The 21,583-nt window shown below is 38.6% G+C and overlaps 1 protein-coding gene across 1 annotated transcript; it reads left to right on the forward strand.

Annotated features, from left to right (window-relative positions):
• Positions 1-1,654: 1,654 nt before the first annotated feature.
• Positions 1,655-21,583, forward strand: nos1apb (nitric oxide synthase 1 (neuronal) adaptor protein b). Its single transcript, XM_022677866.2, has 10 exons — positions 1,655-1,971; positions 2,629-2,700; positions 6,025-6,117; positions 6,236-6,294; positions 7,942-8,050; positions 10,268-10,346; positions 11,160-11,257; positions 13,958-14,104; positions 15,686-15,851; positions 16,907-21,583. Exons 1-10 carry the CDS (start codon positions 1,867-1,869, stop codon positions 17,248-17,250), a joined length of 1,272 nt encoding a protein of 423 aa, XP_022533587.1. The 5' UTR covers positions 1,655-1,866; the 3' UTR covers positions 17,251-21,583.

Here is a 21,583-nt window from a genome sequence, read left to right on the forward strand (position 1 = left end):
ACAGCCTCAAAAAGCATGCACTTCAAGCAGGACCTTAGAGTTAGGGTGAGATTTAGGACACAGCCTTACATTCAGCAAATTACTTCTTCTCGGGCGCCCTCTAGCGTTGAATACTAGTGTTGGTGTATTGGGAAAATAGGAAGTGGTCAGTCCATTTTCTCCCATATACTGTATCTATCTATTTGTCTGTCTGTCTGCCTTTTGAAATGTTTGAATTATTGATCTCCCAATATTCAGCCTCACTATTTGTAAAATCACTGTAAAGTCATGAGTGATAACATCCCCCCTTATTAGTAACAGTCATGATTCATCTGACATTCAACCTTACCTCAGGAGATATTTACAGGATCTTACCTCTGGTTTAACTCATTTGACTAATCTAATAAACTGATGTCTGGATGTTCTGGTAAAGCATTGTGATCTACATGACAAAAGCAATCAGTAATTCAGAATGCAGAATAATTACTGTAGCTATATGCTATTTATTATTTTATTCTTCCATTCGTCCATCTACCCACCTACACAGGATATTTGGCAGTGTTAAATCAACACTGTTAGTGTTAAATAAACACTTATTAGTGTTAAACTTTACACATAATTTAACACTAACAGTGTTGATTTAACACTGCCAAATTTCCTGTGTACCTACCTTCCTACCTTCCTATTCATCCATCCATCCATCCATCCACCTTCCTATCCATCCATCCATTTACCTACCTTCTTTCTACCTTTCTATCCATGCATTTATCCATCCATCTACTTCCAATCCATTCATCAACCCACCTACCTACCTACCTTCCTATCCATCCAGCCATCCCTACATCCATTCCTCCATCCATCCATCCATCCATCCATCCATCCACCTTCCTATCCATCCATCCATCCATCCATCCATCCATCTACCTACCTTGTTTTCTACCTTTCTATCCATCCACCCATCCATCCATCCACCCATCCATCTACTTCTAATCCATTTATCCACCCATCCATCCATCTAGCCACCCATCTACCTACCTACCTACCTTTCCATCCATATACCTACCTACCTATCTACCCTTTTATCCATCCATCCATCCATCCATCCATCCATCCATCCATCCATCCATCCATCCATCCATCCATCCATCTATCATTCCATCCACCCACCTACCTACCTAAAAAAATAATAGTAACAGTAATAATATTAATGATAAATAAATAACGGCTGTTTAAAGGTTTTTTTTCTTTATCAACATTAAAAGATGTAATGCAATCACAATTCAGCCTTTGTTTGGTGTTTTTTTTTTTATCTATATCTGTGTCACTATAAAAAAGATGTATTTCGCGTGCACCAACAATAACACACCAGCAGAGGTCAGCTGTGCTCGGCATATAGCCACAGTGTACAGTACCGAGCGCGCGCGCACACAAGCTTCAGCGCGAGCAGCCCAGACTGCAGCAGTTTCCCCGCCCGTATTCCGCACAGCTCCGCATCACTGCGCTGTGACTGGCTGCTCGCGCTGCGCGTCTCGCTTTGCGATTGGCTGCTAGTGTAGAACTCTGTGAATAGCTTGTCTCTTTGTCCAATCACAGCTCAGGAGGGGGCGGGACCTTGTCGGAAAACGGGCGTGAAATAAAAATAAACACGCTGCACATCTGCCCCTGTTCAGTGGGGATACAGGAGACAGACAGCTGCAGGTTTGCAGGTTTAACTGATGATTTTTCATTAATTTTATCATTTTTTTTTATTTATTTCATCAGTTTTCTGCTGTAATTTGCTGGAACTGTGGTGTGTGTAAGCGAGGCTGCACTGTCTTGAGCCACCACATGAAATCACTGCTTTAATATTGTGTTTTTTCTGAGATTTAAAGCCACAATATTTACAAAATGCCCGAGAAAACCAAGTATAACCTGGTGGATGACACGCTGGAGCCGAGGACGCCCGCGGACAACGACGACATCTTTCAGTACGGTGTCACGTTTGAGGTGAAGGTGGGTGGAAATTATATTTTATTTGTAATAAAACGTGACTAGTATACCTGACCAGACCTGGCCATTTATGAGCTTCTTTTCTCTGTGTCCATAAGCCTAGTTAACCTGTTGCATATTGATTATTACAGTACAGATGTTGAATATTCCTGCACATCTGATGTTAGATGGATGGGGTGTGTTAATAATATTTTCTCACCTGAAAAAAAAAACAGCTGGCAACCCTAATCAAAGAGGTTGACCAGATTAGCTCCAGACCAATTTCCTGATATAATATTCACGATACTTTTTCCACAATAACGATTGTATCACGATACTGTGAAGTCTTGTGGATTTATTGGCAACCAATATTCTTCACCGGAGGTTTACCCTATTCGTTTGATTATAGCGCCACCATGTGAAGTAATGAAGCAGTACATTTAATCATAATTCAGATTGTTGGCGAGTCTTAGAGAGAAAGGAAGTGCCTTTACTTAAATAAAAATATCAGAGACTTCACGAGGCTGAAGTTGGCGTCTTATTCGCCAGTGTCTTATTCGGATTTTCCGGTCCACCTTAAAAAGTCGAAGTACCAATTACTTCAAGGTGTTCAGCGGTCAAAAGCACCGCCACTATGATCTTTAGATTGCTGGTAACTTCATGTGTTTCCGTTTTTCTTAGTTTGTGGGCAGTTTGGACGTTGTCAGACCCAAAAGCAGGCTGGAGATCCTGGCAGCCATGAGGAGGATACGGGTGAGTGGGATTTTAAAATCAAAACACATAATCTAAGAGTGTGTAAGACAATCTCATAATGCTCTATAGGTAACAGAATAGTTTGGAGCAGGTGATGGGCATAAAACAGCTCAAACCCCAACTTTTAACTCAATAATCCAATAAATAGAATAAAGAACTAAATAACATTACTGTTCCTTTAAATGAGCTGCTGGCGTATATTCACAGCTTGAACGCGCAGGTCAGTATCCTTTCTCTGCTGAGACGCACAAAAGCGCAGCACTGTTAAGATATGAACACGCCAAAGTCATAGCTCACCTGCCTTTTAAAGGGAATGACAACATTTCATGTTACGCCCAAAACACACCCATTATTAATTAAGAGAATTAGTGCATGCCTTTTGTGCGGGAAACGGAAATGGGAGACACTTGGGGAACAGGTACACGAGGGGACAGAGCTACAGATGAAACACAGGTGAGTTCACGTGGAGGAAAACAGGACTGGGGTGGAGACACTGAGGAGCCCCCCTCAAACATGCAATTCTTGGGGCGGGAAAAAACAGCTCCCAGGAGCCGGAAAAGAGGGGCCAGAAAGGACACAGTAAAAGACTGGAGACTTGACAGGAAAAGGGGGCTAGACATGGAACAGGGACTGAACAGAGGACGAGACCGGGGACTGGAACAAAGACTGGACAGAGGGCTGGACAAAGAACGGGGACAGAGGCTGGACAAGGGACTGGACAGACAGACACAAGGAGGAGGAGACAATGAGCTCGAGCAGTTTGTTAGGACGCTTTTTTTTGTGCATGGTGTGAAAATGCCCTTAAAAATAAAAGTACTCCAGATTTTTTAACCATATAATTTAGTTTTTTATTAATAGCTGAAATGTGTTCCTATGAACGAATGAAACATAGCAGTCCTGCTTAAATTTATTTCTTATACATTTCCTTCCCCTCTAAAAAATGCTTTTATTGTGGTAAGACTGGACAGAGAATGGAGACTGGACTGGGGACTGGACAGGGGACTGGACAGGGACCTGGGCAACAGACATTAACAGGAACAGACACAAACACAGTGACAGGGACAGGTACAGAAAAACACAGGAACAGGAACACAGACAGACCCGGGGAACAGGTAAATGAGGGGGTGGAGCTACAGATGAAACACAGGTGAGGTCACATGGAGGAAAATGGGACTGGGGCGGAGACACTGAGATAAACAAACACAGAGAACACATGAGACACAGAGACAGACAGGTACAGGGCAAGGATGTGACACTATCTTGGTCTTTTCTGACCAAACTAGGGGTGCCAATGATTATGGAGGTCGCTGTATCTTCACAGATCATGCTTAATTTTATATCACATTTTGTTGCTGCTCAGCAGGGATTAAGGATGACAGAATGAGGCTGGCTATATTCTCGCAGAACCCAAATCTGCTAAACAAGTAGCTGATTTTCTATTTTATGCATTTTTTCACAAGTCGTGAAGTCTCGTCCTCTGGAAAAAAAAACACCCGCTTCCGCTTGTCATGTTCTTCTGTAACGCTGCAAAAAGAGAAGAAGGACTGATTGATGGCATCATTACAGCATCATGAATATATTCTCTTACAGCTCGACCCTTATCTGCACGGGAGCAGATCTCAGAGAACACGTCCTCTGCTCCAGAAACTTTCCTCTCTGTACCGCGGCTACACCAGTCTCTGGACCTGCTCCAGGGCCCGTTTCAGATTTATGACAACAGCAGTGCACCAGAGCAAGGCTTCTGCAGGCATGCCTGGCTTTTATTTTGCCGTTTGAGGAATATAGAGAGAGTCTTTTTGGAGAAGGTGCTGAGGAATAAGTAGTGCTCTGTTCAATAGTTGATGCTGCTTTTTAGATTTGTGGGCAGACATTAGCTTTAAATGTATATTACTGTCAGATATATGTTCAGATTAGATTATGTTATTGACGTTATCGTACAGTATGTGAACATGAACCCAATAAATTTAGTTTAAATGTTCTCAGTATCACAATACCTAAAGTTCAATATCTATATATTCTTAAAAATATAGTTTTTTCAAAGGGTGTAAGTGCATTATTAATACAATTTTTAATATATTTTAATCTATTGAGTAATATTGTTTATCACAATTATTTATATTACAATATATCTGTCAAAAAAAACAGTTTGATTAGAATCCGACCTTTTATAATCCAGTCTGCTGCACTGGAGCCAAAAAGTTTTAATGAGCAGGGTTGGGCATTGGGTATATATATATCCCAATATATTCTGTATCGTTTTGATAGTATCATCAAATAAAATATGACTATATTGTCCATAAGACTGTTTCAAGGCACATCCTCCACACTGATTCATCCAGGTCTTTACCTTTTATTTTAAACTCATCATATCAAAATTTTCCCACCCATTTGACACATTTGACCAATCTGAATCGTCTAAAATTTACCATTTGTTACGATATATTGCTTTACCCTACGAATGACATAATTCTCTTCATGAGCAAGCACCTGTTTCCAAAAGTGGAGACATGTTTGTTTTTTCAAGGAGAATTGGTTTGGTCCACAAAATTGTATTAATTTTACTGCATTTTTAGCTTTTTGCAGTCATTTCTGCCTCTGCAGCGCCCCTACAGTTTCAACTGTGCTATAGTCAAGGATAATATCTGTGTCCTTTGGTACAATATTGTGGACATTCACAATATACAAATCAGTCAGTCATTAATACCGCCAGAGGCACAATGCTGCTGCTGCAGCTCTCAGCCAATTAGCTCTCTCTTCCTTCTGCCCTGCCTCTAAACCCATACATCACCCAGTGCCCCTCCCAAACTACCCTTCCCATTTTTTTTTTATCTTTTTCAAATTTGAGCTGAGGTGTGGAGTCAACTAAAATGAGTGGGTTTAATGCCCCTTATAATATCTTTTTTTTTTTTTTTTTTTTACAATATTCTGCTAAAAGCTAGCACAGGGTTGCTAATTCGGATGACTTAAAAAGAGTTTAAGTTCCCTTAAGCTGCCCAAACTCAAGGAACGCATGAAAAGAGCTGCAGTGTTGTGAGTGATCAATTCGTTCTCAGCTCAGCCCTGTGGGTTTTCTGTTTATGTCTTGTTCTTGTTCTTGTTTACACTGCAGTAAACATATATATATATATATATATATATATATATATATATATATATATATATATATCAACAGATCTCCCAACAGAAACAAGTCTATATCTATCATCTTTATTTTTCAGTTTGAAGTCTAGTCTTTGCAGAAGAGATCACCGCTGTATGAGTAGAATATCTAATATCTAAACATCAGAATTTCAATGTGTTTTTACTTGTTTATTTGTTTTCCAGTACGAGTTTAAAGTGAAGAACATTAAGAAGACTAAAGTCAGCCTTGTCGTTGCAGTGGACGGCGTCAAAGTGGTTTTGCGCAAGAAGAAAAAGGTAAAAGTCTAATATGCCTTGCTTTCTCATTGTCGTATATATAAAGGAAAGTGTTACTTGTTAGCTGGGATTATAGTAAATCTGTGGATTATCATTTAATGCTAAATATTTCTTCCAGAAAAATGCGTACAGCTGGGATGAGAGTCAGGTAACACTGACGCAGGACCCTATTTACAGGTAAACAGCAAGAAGTATTGCATATTTCCATGTGTAAGTAGTTGTTCAGTATGTGATACCTGTTTATTCAGCAATTTTGTATACAAAAATCTCAATTTACTGCTTAAAAAGTTTAAAACATACTATTCCCATTCCCACCATGGCAGATTGCTGGTTCGAAGCCCGATCATGCAGCTTGCCATCAGCTGCCAGAGCCCTGAGAGAGCACATTTGGCCTTGCTCTCTCTGGGTGGGTACAGTAGATGGTGCGCTTTCCCCTCATCACTCCTATAGGGTGATGTTGATCAGCACAAGGCTGCGTCTGTGAGCTGATGTATCAGAACCGAGTTGCTGCGCTTTCCTCTGAGGATGTGAGGACTTAGGGAAATGGGGTTGTCCTACACGTTGCCCGTGGCTAGACATAATGATGGTCTCTACAATACTTCACAGCATCAATGTTACTAAATAAGCCAATACGAAGATTTTTCTTATGAATTTATTGATATCAGTTATAGCGCCACCACATGGAGTAATGAAGTAGTAGCTTTAGTAAGTCAACTTGGAGAGTTTAAGGCACCTATGTTTCAATATAAATACCGATATTTGATGCCACACATTGATAATGGATCCCAAATAAAAAATTATACAATCTATCAATTTTTTTTGTCCCACCTCACAAGCATTAAGGACAGAAAACACAGTACAAATGAAATCCTGTAGTGTGAGCCAGGTATTAGCATTAGTTCAGAAAGCTGGTAATCTGCTGAAATCAGCATTATTATATTTTATACTGTAATTTCGTGAGCGAAGCATCAGAGCCACAATGAGGCTCCTGAGTCTGATGAAACAGACAGATGCTGAGAGCAAATAATAAACACTGCAATCTCCTGAGCACCAACACTCTCTCAGACACCCAGCTGCAGCCCTGTACACACCACAGAACCTCTCATCACTCAGAGAGGCAGCAGGTTCTGCAGCGCCGCATTAGCAATAACGCTGTCAGGGGTGTCTGTGGGCGTCGTAACACTGATTTAGGGACTGTGAAAGCTTTGAGGGTATTTAACATTGCTCGATCCACACTGTCATGTGTGTACTGGTAATGCCACATCATAGCAGGCATCATAGCAGGCATTATCACCCACAGTGGACGGCAGTGCAGTGGTTGGAAATGATCGTGACTGGCAGCAAAACTGTCCGTGCTAAAACAAACCTTACTGAAGATCAGTGATTACCTGTTTACGAGGAAAAAAATGCATTTACCATTGCTGCGGCACACTGTTTGTATGCTGTTGTGTTCTATACCTGGCAATCCAGGGTGTGGAAATGTGATGTGAACCACACAGATTATACTAAAAAATTATATAAAATACTGGCTGAAGCTCTGCTGACCATAGATGACAGTGCTTTAAATGGTGCTTTAAATGCTATTGTCCCATTCCAATGTCTAAATATTCTTAATATCAACAAGTAAAGTGTAAACGTGTTAATATTCTCTTGTATTATTATTGTATTCGTGGCATTAAATGGTCTTAAAATCTAAATAATAATAATAATAATATTGTCAAAAAAAAAAATCTGAGAATTGTGGCAGAATTAGAATTTAGTCCACATATTTTCAACATAATTCATTATTGCAGCTATGTTTCACATATGTTTTCTCCCTTTCAGAATATTCTACGTTTCCCATGATTCCCAGGACCTGAAAATATTCAGTTACATCGCAAGAGATAAGAAAAGCAACGTGTTCCGCTGCAACGTCTTCAAATCCAAGAGAAAGGTCAGCTGATAACCTTCTCTCATTACTGCAGAAATATGTTGCTGATGACTTCATCCATACAGAGCAGCTGATAGAGCTTCCAATCATCTGGTGTGGATATAGAGGAGGCTGATAGACGTGAGTGATTAGGGTGGAATACTGATGAGTTTGGTAGAGGCTGGTTTAATCCCCTTTTTATTGACTGCACCAAAAGCTCTATCGATTTGTCCTTCATGCTTTTGCACTTGCTCTTGTGAAGCATTGGCTAAAATAAGGTAAAAAATATATTTAGGTCCATTGAATTCTGGTTATAAGTCATTTGTACATTATTATTTTCCCTTTATTTAAATTCTGTTGGTTTTCGTGATGTGTAGGAGTTGATAGTGTGATTTTTTATTTTTTTTGTACATTAAAATAACAGCTTTAAAATCTGGTCAATGCTCCGCTGACCTGTAAATAGGGGAGTAAACCCCACTTTTATTGCTACTACAGGCTCAGCAATTGTGAAAATACATAAAGCACAATCGGAATAGCCGACAGGAAAACACTCACAAGTACTCATGTCATTCCAAATACTTCTTCCATCTCAGATTTTGGTGTTTTATCTCTCAGCTTGTAAAATGCACGTGTAAAGTGTGTTCTTTAGAGGAGTTCAAAGCACTTTTTCCACTTCCTCACTGTAGGGGGAGCCCAAGAGCAGGAAAAGACAATAATCAGATTATACTGTTTTAACTGTCGACGTTGTTGTATATAACTGGGTGGTACACAATGTATTTAAGTTGTTTTTGATTGATGAATAATATAAAAAAATGTATAATTAACTGATAAAAAGTAATAACAGATGTTGGAGGGGAAAAATGCCAAAGTGAAAGCCAGTTTTGTAGTGTTAGCTAGCTTTTAGCCTAGCACAAATCCCTGCTGGCTTCTCTGGCTTTTACTTTGTTGTATCCCATATTTGAGCTTTAATATTGCTTGCTGCATTCATTTTGGGCCAGCCTGATTCATGACACACACACACTTAAACACACTCAGAACAGTTTTACTTCTGCAGTTGTCTTTCACACAGTTTAGTAAAGCAATACACGGATAGCTGTAACTTCTGTTTTTTAATTTAAGTCAATGTGAAACCATTTTGCTTTCATGTTTAAAGCTAAAATATACTATAAATATATATATCAGGAGCAAAAAATCTTTTAAAAATTACAATAAATCATGGAGCAGTATATAATAGATTAAAAACACTTATCGTGACAGACCTACTATCAGAGGCTGGAGGTAATGTGCTGCTCTCTAGTATCAACAACACCATATTTTTCTTCTTAAGTAGCCATTGCTTTAACCTCTACATTAAACCTCAGTATTTTTTCGGAGTGGGATTAATGAAAATTATAGGGGTATAAATAAAATAAGCAAACATGTTGGATTCTGCACTGTGTAGTGCCTCATTCCAAAACATTGCCTGTTACTAAGATACATGAAATTAAACACATGCCGTTTTTAATAGAAATGAACTCATTAATTACAGAGAACCTGATTAATTTCGATGATGAAGTGAAGCTCAAAACAAGTAAACAGAGCAAACAAGTCTATATGAGTCTGTCTGGTAATGGAAGTTGATTCAGAGCAGCAGAACCCATCTGTTCAGAAATGAGCTAATCCATCACAGTGACAGCAGTGTTGTTATAGAATGGATTCATGAATGTAATTTTCTCTTTTTTACTCTGTTTCTCTTTCTCTCTGTCCGTCCTGATGTCTTATTTCTTCCCTCATGTTCTTTTAAGGTTTTTTTGTTTTAAGCCTTCAAGCCTTGATAATCCTTGCTTGATGTGTTTGAGTCTCACCCCAGATGCTGCCAATCAGCCAATGTGTTTGGTATATATTGTTTATAATATAATAATTAAGCAATAATACACAAGAGAGAGTGTTATAATGTGTAATATTGGCACTGCTGTTATAGCACGAACCCTCGAGTGTATAATTGTCATTATACTATAGTCTTATTATCGCTATTTATTTAAAGATTTTGAGTTAAAAGGAGGAAAAATAGGATCTGATTGGTTAAAAACACTCCGCCAGTTAAAATAGTTCCATTGCTGCTCTGTTTGTAGCTGCACTGTTTGGATTGTAGGCACTGTGGCGGATTAATACATGGAGAGCTTTGTTTACAGTGCATTATCAGCTAATAATGGCACTCATAAAAGAATACAGTATATGCTAATAAATGTGTTTTTGTCTCAGAGCCAGGCTATGCGGATAGTGCGGACAATCGGCCAGGCTTTTGAGGTTTGCCATAAACAAAGTCTGGACAGTGTTGACGGTAAGAGCACACTCGATGGTTTAATCTGTTATAAGTTTCAAATACTGGTACTATAGTACCATGGTTGGTTGGTTGGTTGGTTGGTTAGTTCAATGGTTGGTTGGTTGGTTGGTTGGTTGGTTAGTTGGTTAGTTCAATGGTTGATTGATTGATTGATTGATTGATTGATTGATTGATTGATTGATTGATTGATTGGTTGGTTGGTTGGTTAGTTCAATTGTTGCTTGGTTGGTCAGTTAGTTGGTTGGTTGATTGTTTGGTTAGGTAGTGAGACACATCATCTTGATCTTCAGTGATTGTTTACTGCAGGTTCTGGAGTTCCTGAGATTTTTCACCCTGGGGAGTTCTGATATAAACTTGCATTCTTATAGCCTACAAAATCGTATCTACAAGTGGGAAACTAAACTCTAGATGCTGCATAACTTTAGCAGGTTGCTTTCTCTCCAAGTAGTTGTGAGGCTGCTTTAAAAACTCCACATTTAACAGATAAAATTAAATAATGTTATGGTTAGTTGGTTAGTTGTTTTTTTGGTTGGTTAGCTGGTTGGTTAATTAGTTATTTAGGAAATTAGTTGTTTTTTTGGTTGGCCGGTTGGTTGGATGGATGGATGGATGGTTGGTTGGATGGATGGTTGGTTGGATGGATGGTTGGTTGGTTGGTTGGTTGGTTGGTTGGTTGGATGGATGGTTGGTTGGTTGGTTGGATGGATGGATGGTTGGTTGGTTGGTTGGTTGGTTGGTTGGTTGGTTGGTTGGTTGGTTAGTTAGTTAGCAAAAAAACAGGTGTTAAATTTGATTCTTTTGCATCGGCAGCTTGGTTGGTGAAAGAGGAGGAGGAGAGAAGTGAAGAGGAGAAGACTTCCCCCTCAGAAACTACCACAGAGGAATCAGTCGAAAACAAAGACGCCAAGGTACTGTGTCTCTCAGAGTAGGAACATTTCTCTAACTCAAGATGACTTGATTTAAACCATCAATCAGCTGGAACATCTAAACCACCTGCTTAATTTTGAAAATCGTTGCTGTCCAATGAAAAACAAATCTGTACATTTTTGTAAAGTATCTAGTTTTTTAATTTTACTACATAATTTGAACAGAGTAACTGTCCTTTACACTGTGCCACTTTTTTTGAGGAACTGACCAGTAGAAATACTTAGAAAAACGTTTTTCTTCCCTGTAAACTTGCTGTTTTGGAGATACTTGTTTTTCATTGGATAGCAACGATATATCCCAATTTCCAACATATAATCTTAGATGACTGACTGTTCACTTGCTGCCTAATTTGTAAATCACACAACGTAAATAGTTACAGTTGAAATTAGGTAATCAGTGTCACCTTTTAATGTTATGGCTGATCAGTGTATGCTCAGAAATGCTTAATGATCTCATTAATGGTGTTTAATAAGATGTTTAATAGCAGGTTCCTGGAGCAGCATTAAAATACTCAGAGCTCTGAAACGACAGTTTTAAAGCTTAAAGCTTCTCTTCCTTCAGAAAGTGATGAATAATACATCATATAGACATACATTTTACATGTGTTTTTAGCTTCCCACAGTGTCTGTGATGAATAAAATATAAAGAACACCCCCACAGACTCTGTCTCTCCACCTCCGTGTGCTGTAGCTGTCGAGGTATCAGGGAGTCTGAAAGAGACTGTGTGATGAGTCCTCATATATTTGTAATGTCTGACTGTGTGGAATAGTCTCTGATTCTCCAGCAACAGATGTAACAGATGCTAAAAGCTGCACTGCAAAAACATCCATTGGTGAAAACTAGACAAAATATATGTAAATTTAGACACATATGCCAAGTCAAGAGTCAAGAGGCTTTTATTGTCATTACATCTGAGTACAGGTACACAGTGTGATGAAATTACGTTCCTCCGGAACCATGGTGCAACATAGAACCACAAGCAATAGACAACATAAAGTGCAGGAGTGACGACAGTGCAACATAAAATTATAAAATTATAACACTAAATAACAATAAATACAATAAATACAAAAGACGAGACAATTTAAAGACAGGACAGTGCAGTACCGATACGGTATAATAAAGTGTATAGTTGGGATAAGGTGCAGAGATGTGTGATGTTATGCTTATATTAAGCATAAAACTCTTCCAAATGGGGTAAGCTAATTTTTCTTGGTAATATTTCTTTAAAAAAGATTTAAATCAAGGAAAAATCACAGATTTTTTGCCTTAAATGTGGAAACAAGAATTAGAATAACTTGATTGATGACTTTTGTGCCTAAATTTCCTTCGGGATAAATAAAGTATCTATCTATCTATCTATCTATCTATCTATCTATCTATCTATCTATCTATCTATCTAACATAAGATGACAATTCTAAGTTAGACTGAATAAGATCATTATTCCGAAAATAAGTAATATTAATCTAAAACTTACAATGCTTAATAAGACAAAAAGTCTTATCAGAAAATAAAATAAGATCTATTGCCTTAAAAATCGAAAATTTCACCTGCTAAGATTTAGTTTTTTGCAGTGTGCAAACTCTTTTAGATTTAGGAATTTTATATTCTGGATGCTTCCCTATTTTTGATGCTACTACTATACTACTATAATAACACTACCTACAAATTGTAGTTTTGAAAACATTCATTCTTTGAAAAGCTAAAGATAAAACTTACATTTAGGCAATTAAATGTATGTAATAGTGAATGACAAGTGGCTGCATTAAAGAAAAGCTTAAAAAATATATAAACTGTCACTTTTCTGTCAACTATCTTTCTGATTAGCTGATAAAAACACGATAGAAACAGTTCAATGTGGGATTTTGAACGTCCTTTAAATCCTCAGAGTACAATATATAAGATATAAAACTAAGAATAAAATAAAAATAAAAAAAAATAAAATGAGAATAAAAACAATAACAACAAAACTTGGTAAAAAATTAAGATCAAACATTTTTTTTTTTACTTTTACATGCAATTTACATGCAATACAAAACGAAAATAAAAGAAATGAAAAAATTGATTGATTTTTTTTACCCATGTTTACCCATGGGAGAAATACCTTGAATACTGAATGATTAAACTAATTTATTGCAAATAAATGGATCACTTTTGACCCATGTTGAGTATAAATCAAAGGGTTAATATGGTATTTTTCAGTCTATAAGGCTACTAACTGCTAAATCATATGACTTGCTTTAGAAATGCCCTGCAAAAAATCCATTGGCAAAAACTAGACAAAATATATGTAAATTGAGCAAAAAAAAATGCATAAATTAAGCAAAAAAATAGCAAAAGAAAAGAATCTGCCATTCGGATAAGCAAATTTTTCTTAGTAAACTTTCATAAAATAGGCATTACAAAGTCTCAAAATGAGTGAAGTAAGACTTAAATCAAGTAAAATGATCTTATTTTAAGTTTGAATTACTTAAAATAAGCTGTAGATTCTAAGTAAAACTAAATAAGATTGTTATTCCTAAAATTAGTAAATCAATCTACACATACACAATACTATATACAAAATAGAAAGACACAATTCTTATCAAGAGAAAAAAAATAAAATGTATTGGCTTAAAATTAGATAATATTAGTTGCTTAGATTTAGTTAAAAGTCAGAACCCTTGTCTCTTGTCTCCAGGATGTATCTGAAGACCCCGTGTTGGAAACAGAGCCGTCTAGACTGGCGTCCCCCGTGTCCGAGCCCCTGACTGTGAGCCATCAGGTGCAGCTGCTTCAGAGGCAGCTCCAGCAGCAGGAGCAGAAGAACCAGGCGGCTTCAGCGCAGGCAGGAGCTCTACTCACACAGATACACTCTGACACGACATTTAGACGTTTCCACATCTGCTGCTCATCTCTATTATCCTCTAATTCAGATTTTGGATCCAGTGATGTAGAGGTTCTCAAAATATTTAGACCACATTCCACCAATGATCACCTACAAACCATTTTACAGGAACACATTAACCACACACATGCTTATTTATACACGGTAAGAGACATGTCATCTGCTGGTGTTGATCCACTGTGTTATATCAAGTTCAAAGACTTAACCCTTGTGTGGTGTTCATATTTTTGTTCCTCGTTTACTTTGTTACTTGTATTTAATTCAGCAAAATTAAGCAATTTTACATTAAAATGCTTTACACATGCTCGCTTCACCTAAATTGCAAGCAATATAAACACAGCTTACATGGTTAATATTTGCCCTTTAGCTTTCTTATGTTACATTTCTTTCAAAAAGTGCTACTCTTTTTTTGTTCGTTTTTTAATAAAATGTAAAAGAAAATGATTTAAACTCAAGATATGAGTAGAAAATTTGTTTAGTTTAAAATTTACAAATGAAGCAATGTTTATTAGCCCTTGGCCAAACATACTGTATGTAATATAAATGTGTGTGTGTGTGTGGGGGGGGGGGGGTACAGTGTGTGTTTATCGAAAATGTGTTTTGATATATGTTTTTCACAAAAAATGAGCCAATGAGTTTGAGTTAGAAAAAATATATTTTTAGTATCATTTGATGAAAAATGAAAACGGGTCCCACAGACCCGAACACCACACAAGGGTTAAATGGAGATGTGGATTTCATTTTCCAGCAGGACTTGGCACACTGCCCACACTGCCAAAAGTACCAATTGGTCTATATATAATATTCAAAATTTCTGAGACACTGATTTTTGCGGTTTAATTGGCTGTAAGCCATAATTGGCAACAATAAAATAAATAAATACAAAACACTTCAAATAGATTACTCTGTTTGTAATACATTTATATAATATATTAGTTTCACATTTTGAATTGAATTACTGAAATAATGTAACTTTTTTATTGATATACAATTTTTTTGAGATGCACCTGTACATTATTACACACATTACTGGTTTCTGTGCACCTACTGAGCAGTTGCTGGGGTGTTCAAAGAAGATGCTATGGTGTTTATCTAAGCATTTTTATTATGATGTCATTATCATGTAGTTGCTATGCAGTTGCTAAGTGGTTGCTATGGTATTGCTGAGCAGTTGCAATGTTTTGTCTCTTCGGATGTTTGCTTAGATAATGCATAGGGCTTTTATCTTTTATGATTGGTGGAATGTGGCTAGCTGGTTGCTATTTTATTGTTGCTATGGTGTTGCTGTGCTATTCTAGGTGGTTGCTGTGGTATGTTAATTACTTTTTGTAAGCATTAATATTGCACACAGTTGAAAAGAAGTTGCTGCGGTATTAGTATGTAATAGAAACAGCAATTGTTAGTTCTTAAAATTATGACATTTATCTCTATGGGAATTTTTTAAAAGTTAAACCAGTTCCAGGGGTCATAAGTTTAATTTAATGGCTGCTGATTGGTCGTTTGTTGTTTGTCTGTTGCCAGGCGGTTCTGCTCCAGCAGCAGCTCTCTGTGGAGTCGCGGGCGAGGGCGGAGGCTCAGTCCCGGGTGGAGCAGCTCCTTCAGCAGAACAGTGAACTCCTGCAGCACCTCTCCCTGCTGGTCAAACACATCCAGGAGCTGGAGCTGCGAGCACACTCCACCTCCTCCAGTGAGTCTCACAGCTCTACGGGAATGTGTGATCTCATCACTCATCACCATCAAAATAGCTGCAAAAATAGCTGCACCCAAAAGATGCAAAGTTTCAGATTGCAATGCTGTTAAAATATATTATTTAAAAACTTTAGACTACCGTATTTTTTTAAACTATAAGGTGCACCGTATTATACCATATTATTTTCTGGTCCCATACATAAGGTGCATTATGCGACACTAGCAAGAAACAGGGGTGTCGCCATGTTTTCCTTCTTATTCACTGGGTGGCGAGACCTATAAAGCTAAGACAAGTTAAGTAAACAAAACTGTAATTCATATAAAAACATTAAACGAGCACTGAATGTTAATCTACACAGATTTCTCTCCTAAAGTAAAGGGCTTCCAGTTATTTACAGCAAGCTTTGATTTTCAGATTTCTACCATAGCTGGGTGCAGCAATGTCATCATTAGCATTTAAGCCCTAACGCTAACAGCAGTTAGCGGCTAATGCTGCTAAACAGCACTGCACTAAGGAGCCCAGAGTGTTTCGGTAAGACAGGGTGATATTACCTAGCGGTTTGTCCCACGTAGCTAGTATTAACATGATTAACACGCAGACTACAGTCTAATATACTCACCTCTGAAGTTAGTGGCTAATGCTGCTCCAGCATTGCTATCTGGGTTGGCAAGAACTATGATTTCCCAAACTATGATTCATTGCAATTTGTTGTCTTTAAAGTGATATAATTGCTTGGTAATGCTATTATGTTTTCATTATTTTAGTGGTATTTAATGTTCTTAAAGGGTTTCTAAACTCCACTTCTATTTTAATGGCATGGGTGCATGGCATGAAAATAGATTGTTGATGGGGTGTAAGATAGTAATGAGCACCTTTAAATCTTTACAGAAGATTGGGAAACAGGCTAATGTTAGTAGGTTACCAAAATCATTTTGCAGGCCATACTGGTCTGTGTTTGACGCATGGGTTCTAGATACCTCATTGTGATAGGTCTGTGGAATCTCACTGTCTGATGATCTCTACAGTATGACCTGATGATTTTTCTCCTGCAGTGGGATCTCAGGACAGCCTGTTGGAGATTGCGCTGAGAGCTAACGCTGCGACAGGCCTGCCCCGCCCCTCCTCTCCACAAGGCGGCGCCCCCCGAGAGTCCAGCCTGGTCCAACTCAATTCTGCATTCTGCTTCTTTCCTGGACGTCCAGCACAGGAGAAGAAGAAGGAGCAGGACCGAGACTCTGGGCAGGGTCAGGACGATGAGCAGCTGGCAGAAGCGTCTCCCACCGAGGGTCAGTTCTTCAACTCTCTCGAGACTCCCGGCTTCAGAGAGTCTGGCATCGCGTCCGGCTACGAGTCCAATACTGACGAGAGTGATGATCGGGACAGCTGGGGACAGTGAAGATCAGCAAAACTTGTGTGTCGGAAACACACTTTAGCCCTACTCTGCCGAGATTAGTTTCTCAGGGGGTCGTCTGTGAAAAATATTTCACTCTTGCATCAGGACTGCAATTGAAAAAACAGGAGCACCAGTGAGTTTTTTGGCTTTCTCGGTCACATGAGATCACGTTCAGTAGCTCCTCCATTTCCACTCGCTGTTGTGTTTTTTACGTGGATCTCTGTGGAAACGTGCACCCAAAGTGTAATTACGGTGCGCAGCAGTGGACAAATAGCTGTTTTATTAAGTGTGAGGAGACGAAACTCAGAGATGTTTTCCGGACGGGAGTAAAATTACCGGAGGACCAAGGAGTTCAGCGAAAAACAGTAGATAATTCAGCCTGTAATTTTCTCAGAGGACGTCTGAGAAAAACACATACATGGTCGTTCCGGACGGGAATAAAATCACAGAGGACCCCCTTATAAAAGAGAAAATTACCCCAGAACCGCCTGAGAAACTAATCCCATCCGGATAGGGCTTTTGTCTACTGTTATCCTAGTCACTGTGCTTACTTATACTCTATGTATTACCACTATATTGAACTGCAACAAAACAAAGCAATTCAGTGGCTACCATAGAACCAACTCATTACTTATGACATTACTTATGGTTCATTGTCAAGTTTACTGTGCAGTTACTGTGGAAATGAGGAATTTATTAAGTTTAAAAGGTTTACATTTTGTCCAAATTACTAATTACTTATTAATATTACTGAATAATGCTGTCTTGTTTTTTCATCTACACTTTGCTGGGTGTTTCATAAAATAATTGTTTTTGGTATCACACAAGCGAATCTTAATTTTCCATGCCAGGTGTCAAATTTTACCTACCTGCCAAAATCGGACTCCCCTTGAGATGCCTTTGATTTCTGTTAATAACTAAGGGTTAATCTACAGTTACAGTAGATACAGTACACTGCTTAGAGACACGCAAAGGAGAGTCTGATTTTATTACAACAATGGCTTTATTCTTTTTGTACAGTCTAAGAGGTAATAATTGCCTGTCTCAACTTTTTGTCCAACCATCTAAACAAGTGTTTTCACACTTTAAACAAACCAGATCATAATTCGGTTGGTCCTAACCAAGACCACCTCTTTTGGTCACACCAAAGTTTGATCCTTTGGTTCATACTGTGGTTCTTTTAGGGGTGTTTTCACACCTGTATTTGGTTTCTATGGTCTGGATCAGTTAATGAGTCCCTCTGTTTGGTTTGGTTTCACACAGGGATAAACCACACGAGCACATTGTCTACTCTGATTGGCCAGAGCTGTCTATTGTGGGAGCAAGAAAGTAAATATAGTAAGAAAAGATTCTGTGTTCCAGCGCGTATATCTGTATATATGTGCAGTATGAAGCTGCTTTAATACAGAAAACTGAAAAATGCTGCTGCACATTTAAACACAGTGTTTTTACACTTGCTCTCTAATTTTGGTACATTTGATCGAGTGTGAATGCTGTTTTTTTGAGCCAGGGGTGGTTTAAAGTATTAATTTTGGTACAGCACGCTGTGACAAGCAGTGAATGCAGCACAGGCCGCACGAATAAACAGCATGGAGCAGCAGAGACAGCGCTTGTTCAACTGTGGTAATAAATCAGATTGAACTGCGCCTTATCAGAAGTATAGCTCAAAAAAGGAGTATATTTGATAGCTGTGTCGGATCGAGACCGGATCACGTTCTCACCACAAGCGAACCGCTCCAGAGTTAGGTTGGGACCATTAGTTTTGGGTAGTTTTGATCCGCACCGAGTGCGATTTCTGTTTTCACACCTGCTCAATTGAACCGCACTCAGAGTACAAACAAACCAGAGTCTGTTTTAACCGAATCAAATAGTGCTGGTGTGAAAACGCAACCTTAAACCTATTTTAAACCAACCTGCTGCCAACTTAAAATATTCCCAGTGTTAATACAATATCATCTAAAAACACACCATATTTCATCCATCTTACCCAGCAGCCATTCCTCTTTCCAGGGGATAACAGATAACCCAACATCCAGGTTCTTACTCATTGCTATGTCCTTTCCTGAATGACTGGATCCTGGATTTGCTTTGTCTCCACCAGCAAACCTAAAGACTTTAGTGCTGCTGCTCGTTCTCAGTAACTTCGTTTTCTTCAGTGTCAGACTAATTGTCCACCCAAGGGCAAAATGACCAGCAGTGCCCATCCCTGAGTGGACTGTGACTCCAGAAGTGTCTGTGTTCTCCTGTAACATGATATATTCTGTATACCAGCATGTTCTTGATATTGATATTTTGTATATTTGGCTGCTTTTCTTTTTTCAGCTTGTTTCTTTGTAGCTGTAATTGGTTAGATTTAAATTGGTGCTTTTTGTGGGGGTTGTTTTCTAACACTTTCAGGTTGCATAATGATGCCAAGGTGACTAAAATATTCCCTGCTCATTTCTGCATGATCGTCTCCCTCCCTCTCTGTATCTGTTTCAGTTAAACAGGATGTTTTTTTTGGTACTGTGCCACTAAGCTATTTGATTTGCTCTCTAAAGCCTACAGCCTTTTAGGCAGCTGTGGAAGCCTCGGGATGCTCTGCATTAAGAGAGATGATTCACTGAAGGCCTCTTTTCAACTGAAGGATCTAATGTTCTGTGCTGATGCAGACCTGTTAACCTGGTTACAGTTCCTTTACCATTTGCTGCATTACTTAATCAGGACCAGGACTAGTACTGTGTTTTGTCAGAGGCTGCCATTGAGGCCAACCATTTAAACAAGTGTTTCCACACTTCAAATAAACCAGATTATAATTCAGTTGCCCCAAACCAAGACCACCTCTTTTGGTCACACCGAATTCTGATCCATTGGTCCAGACTGTGGTTCTTTTTGGTGCGTTTTCACGCCTGTAGTTTGTTTTTATGGTCTGGATCCTTTGATAAGTTTGTTAATTGGAGATTTTATCCCTCTGTTTGGTTTGTTTTCACAAAGGCATAAACCTAAACGCATCAAAATACGCACCAATAAACCACGCAAGCACATTGTCTCCTCTGATTGGTCAGAGCTGTCTGGCTCAGGACAAAGAAAAAAAATAAATTGAGAAGATTACATGTTTCAGTACAAAAATCTGTGCAGTTTGAAGCTGCTTTAACAGCAAAAGCTGAAAAACTGCACTTTCAAATTTCACACTTTCACACTCTGCAATTTTGGTACATTTTGGATGTTTCCAGTTTCATTCCCAAAACTTGCGAATGGCTATAGGCCTCGTCACAAATTACTAGCAGCCTCGTCCAACAAGCTTAGCAACCAGGCTTATCTCACATTGCTAACATGGCATTAGCATGCCAAACACAGGGCCTAGTCCATCATTGCTACCACAGTGTTAATACAGCCCAGCTAGCCAATAGGCTGTCTGTGGCCCCAAGTACAGTTGAGTAACCATGCTACATAAATCGGCTTTAGCACACCCATATTACTGCTAACCTTGTCCAACATTGCTAAAGTGCTGTTAGCATGTTACCAAGGCTACCAAGCTCATGCAACATTGTTGCACACATGTTAGCGCAATGGTCGAACAGCTCAAAAGACCTGAAACACTGTAGTGAACAGTTGGTTCTCATCATAGAAGAAATGCACTGGCTCAGCATGAAGACCTTAGCCACACTATTATGTGCCAAATTGTTATGTCCAGTCAGAGTACCTACAAAACCTTAAGGATTTAAGGAAAGCTCTGAGTCAGTTGTGGTTAGTATCTACAGACCAACTGGTTTAAGAAGGGACAGGGTGTTGGGCACCACAGGCTACATTATCTGGGCTGAACCAAAATGCCTCACAAAACACAGTGTAGCATCTAAAAATCCCATCAGGTTCCCAGTGCTAATCGCTGTTCTTTGAAATGAGTCCTGTTTTTTTTAACATCATTTGGATGGGTAGGTTTGGTGCAATGTTGACCTGTGATCTGTTGCATTGTCTTTGTGCCATCTTCAAAAATCTGTTTTTAAAAAGAGTTTTTGAGGTAGCATGCAGAGGTCTGTCAACACATTAAGTATGTCGTCTTAATGTTTTGGCTGGCTCAACACTTTATATTTGTATTACCTGTGCTGTAATTGGCCTGTGTTTGGGCAGAAATGGTCCTAGGAAGCTTGCCGTACATGTACATGGAACTTAGTGACTCACCTCAATCCCTCCATTTCTGGATCGCTGAACTCTTAACTAATTTTGTAAAATTATTTTGCTGTTTTATTCTGCTTGAATAATGTTTTGCTCAGTTTCCTTGCTGTTGTAAGTTATTCAAGTTATTAATAGACCTATTTTGTCTGTATGCTTACAAATAAACTTGGCTTTTTTGATTAAA

This window comes from Astyanax mexicanus, chromosome 8 (genome assembly GCF_023375975.1).
Source record: "Astyanax mexicanus isolate ESR-SI-001 chromosome 8, AstMex3_surface, whole genome shotgun sequence".
In the NCBI taxonomy this organism is placed as follows: domain Eukaryota; kingdom Metazoa; phylum Chordata; class Actinopteri; order Characiformes; family Acestrorhamphidae; genus Astyanax; species Astyanax mexicanus.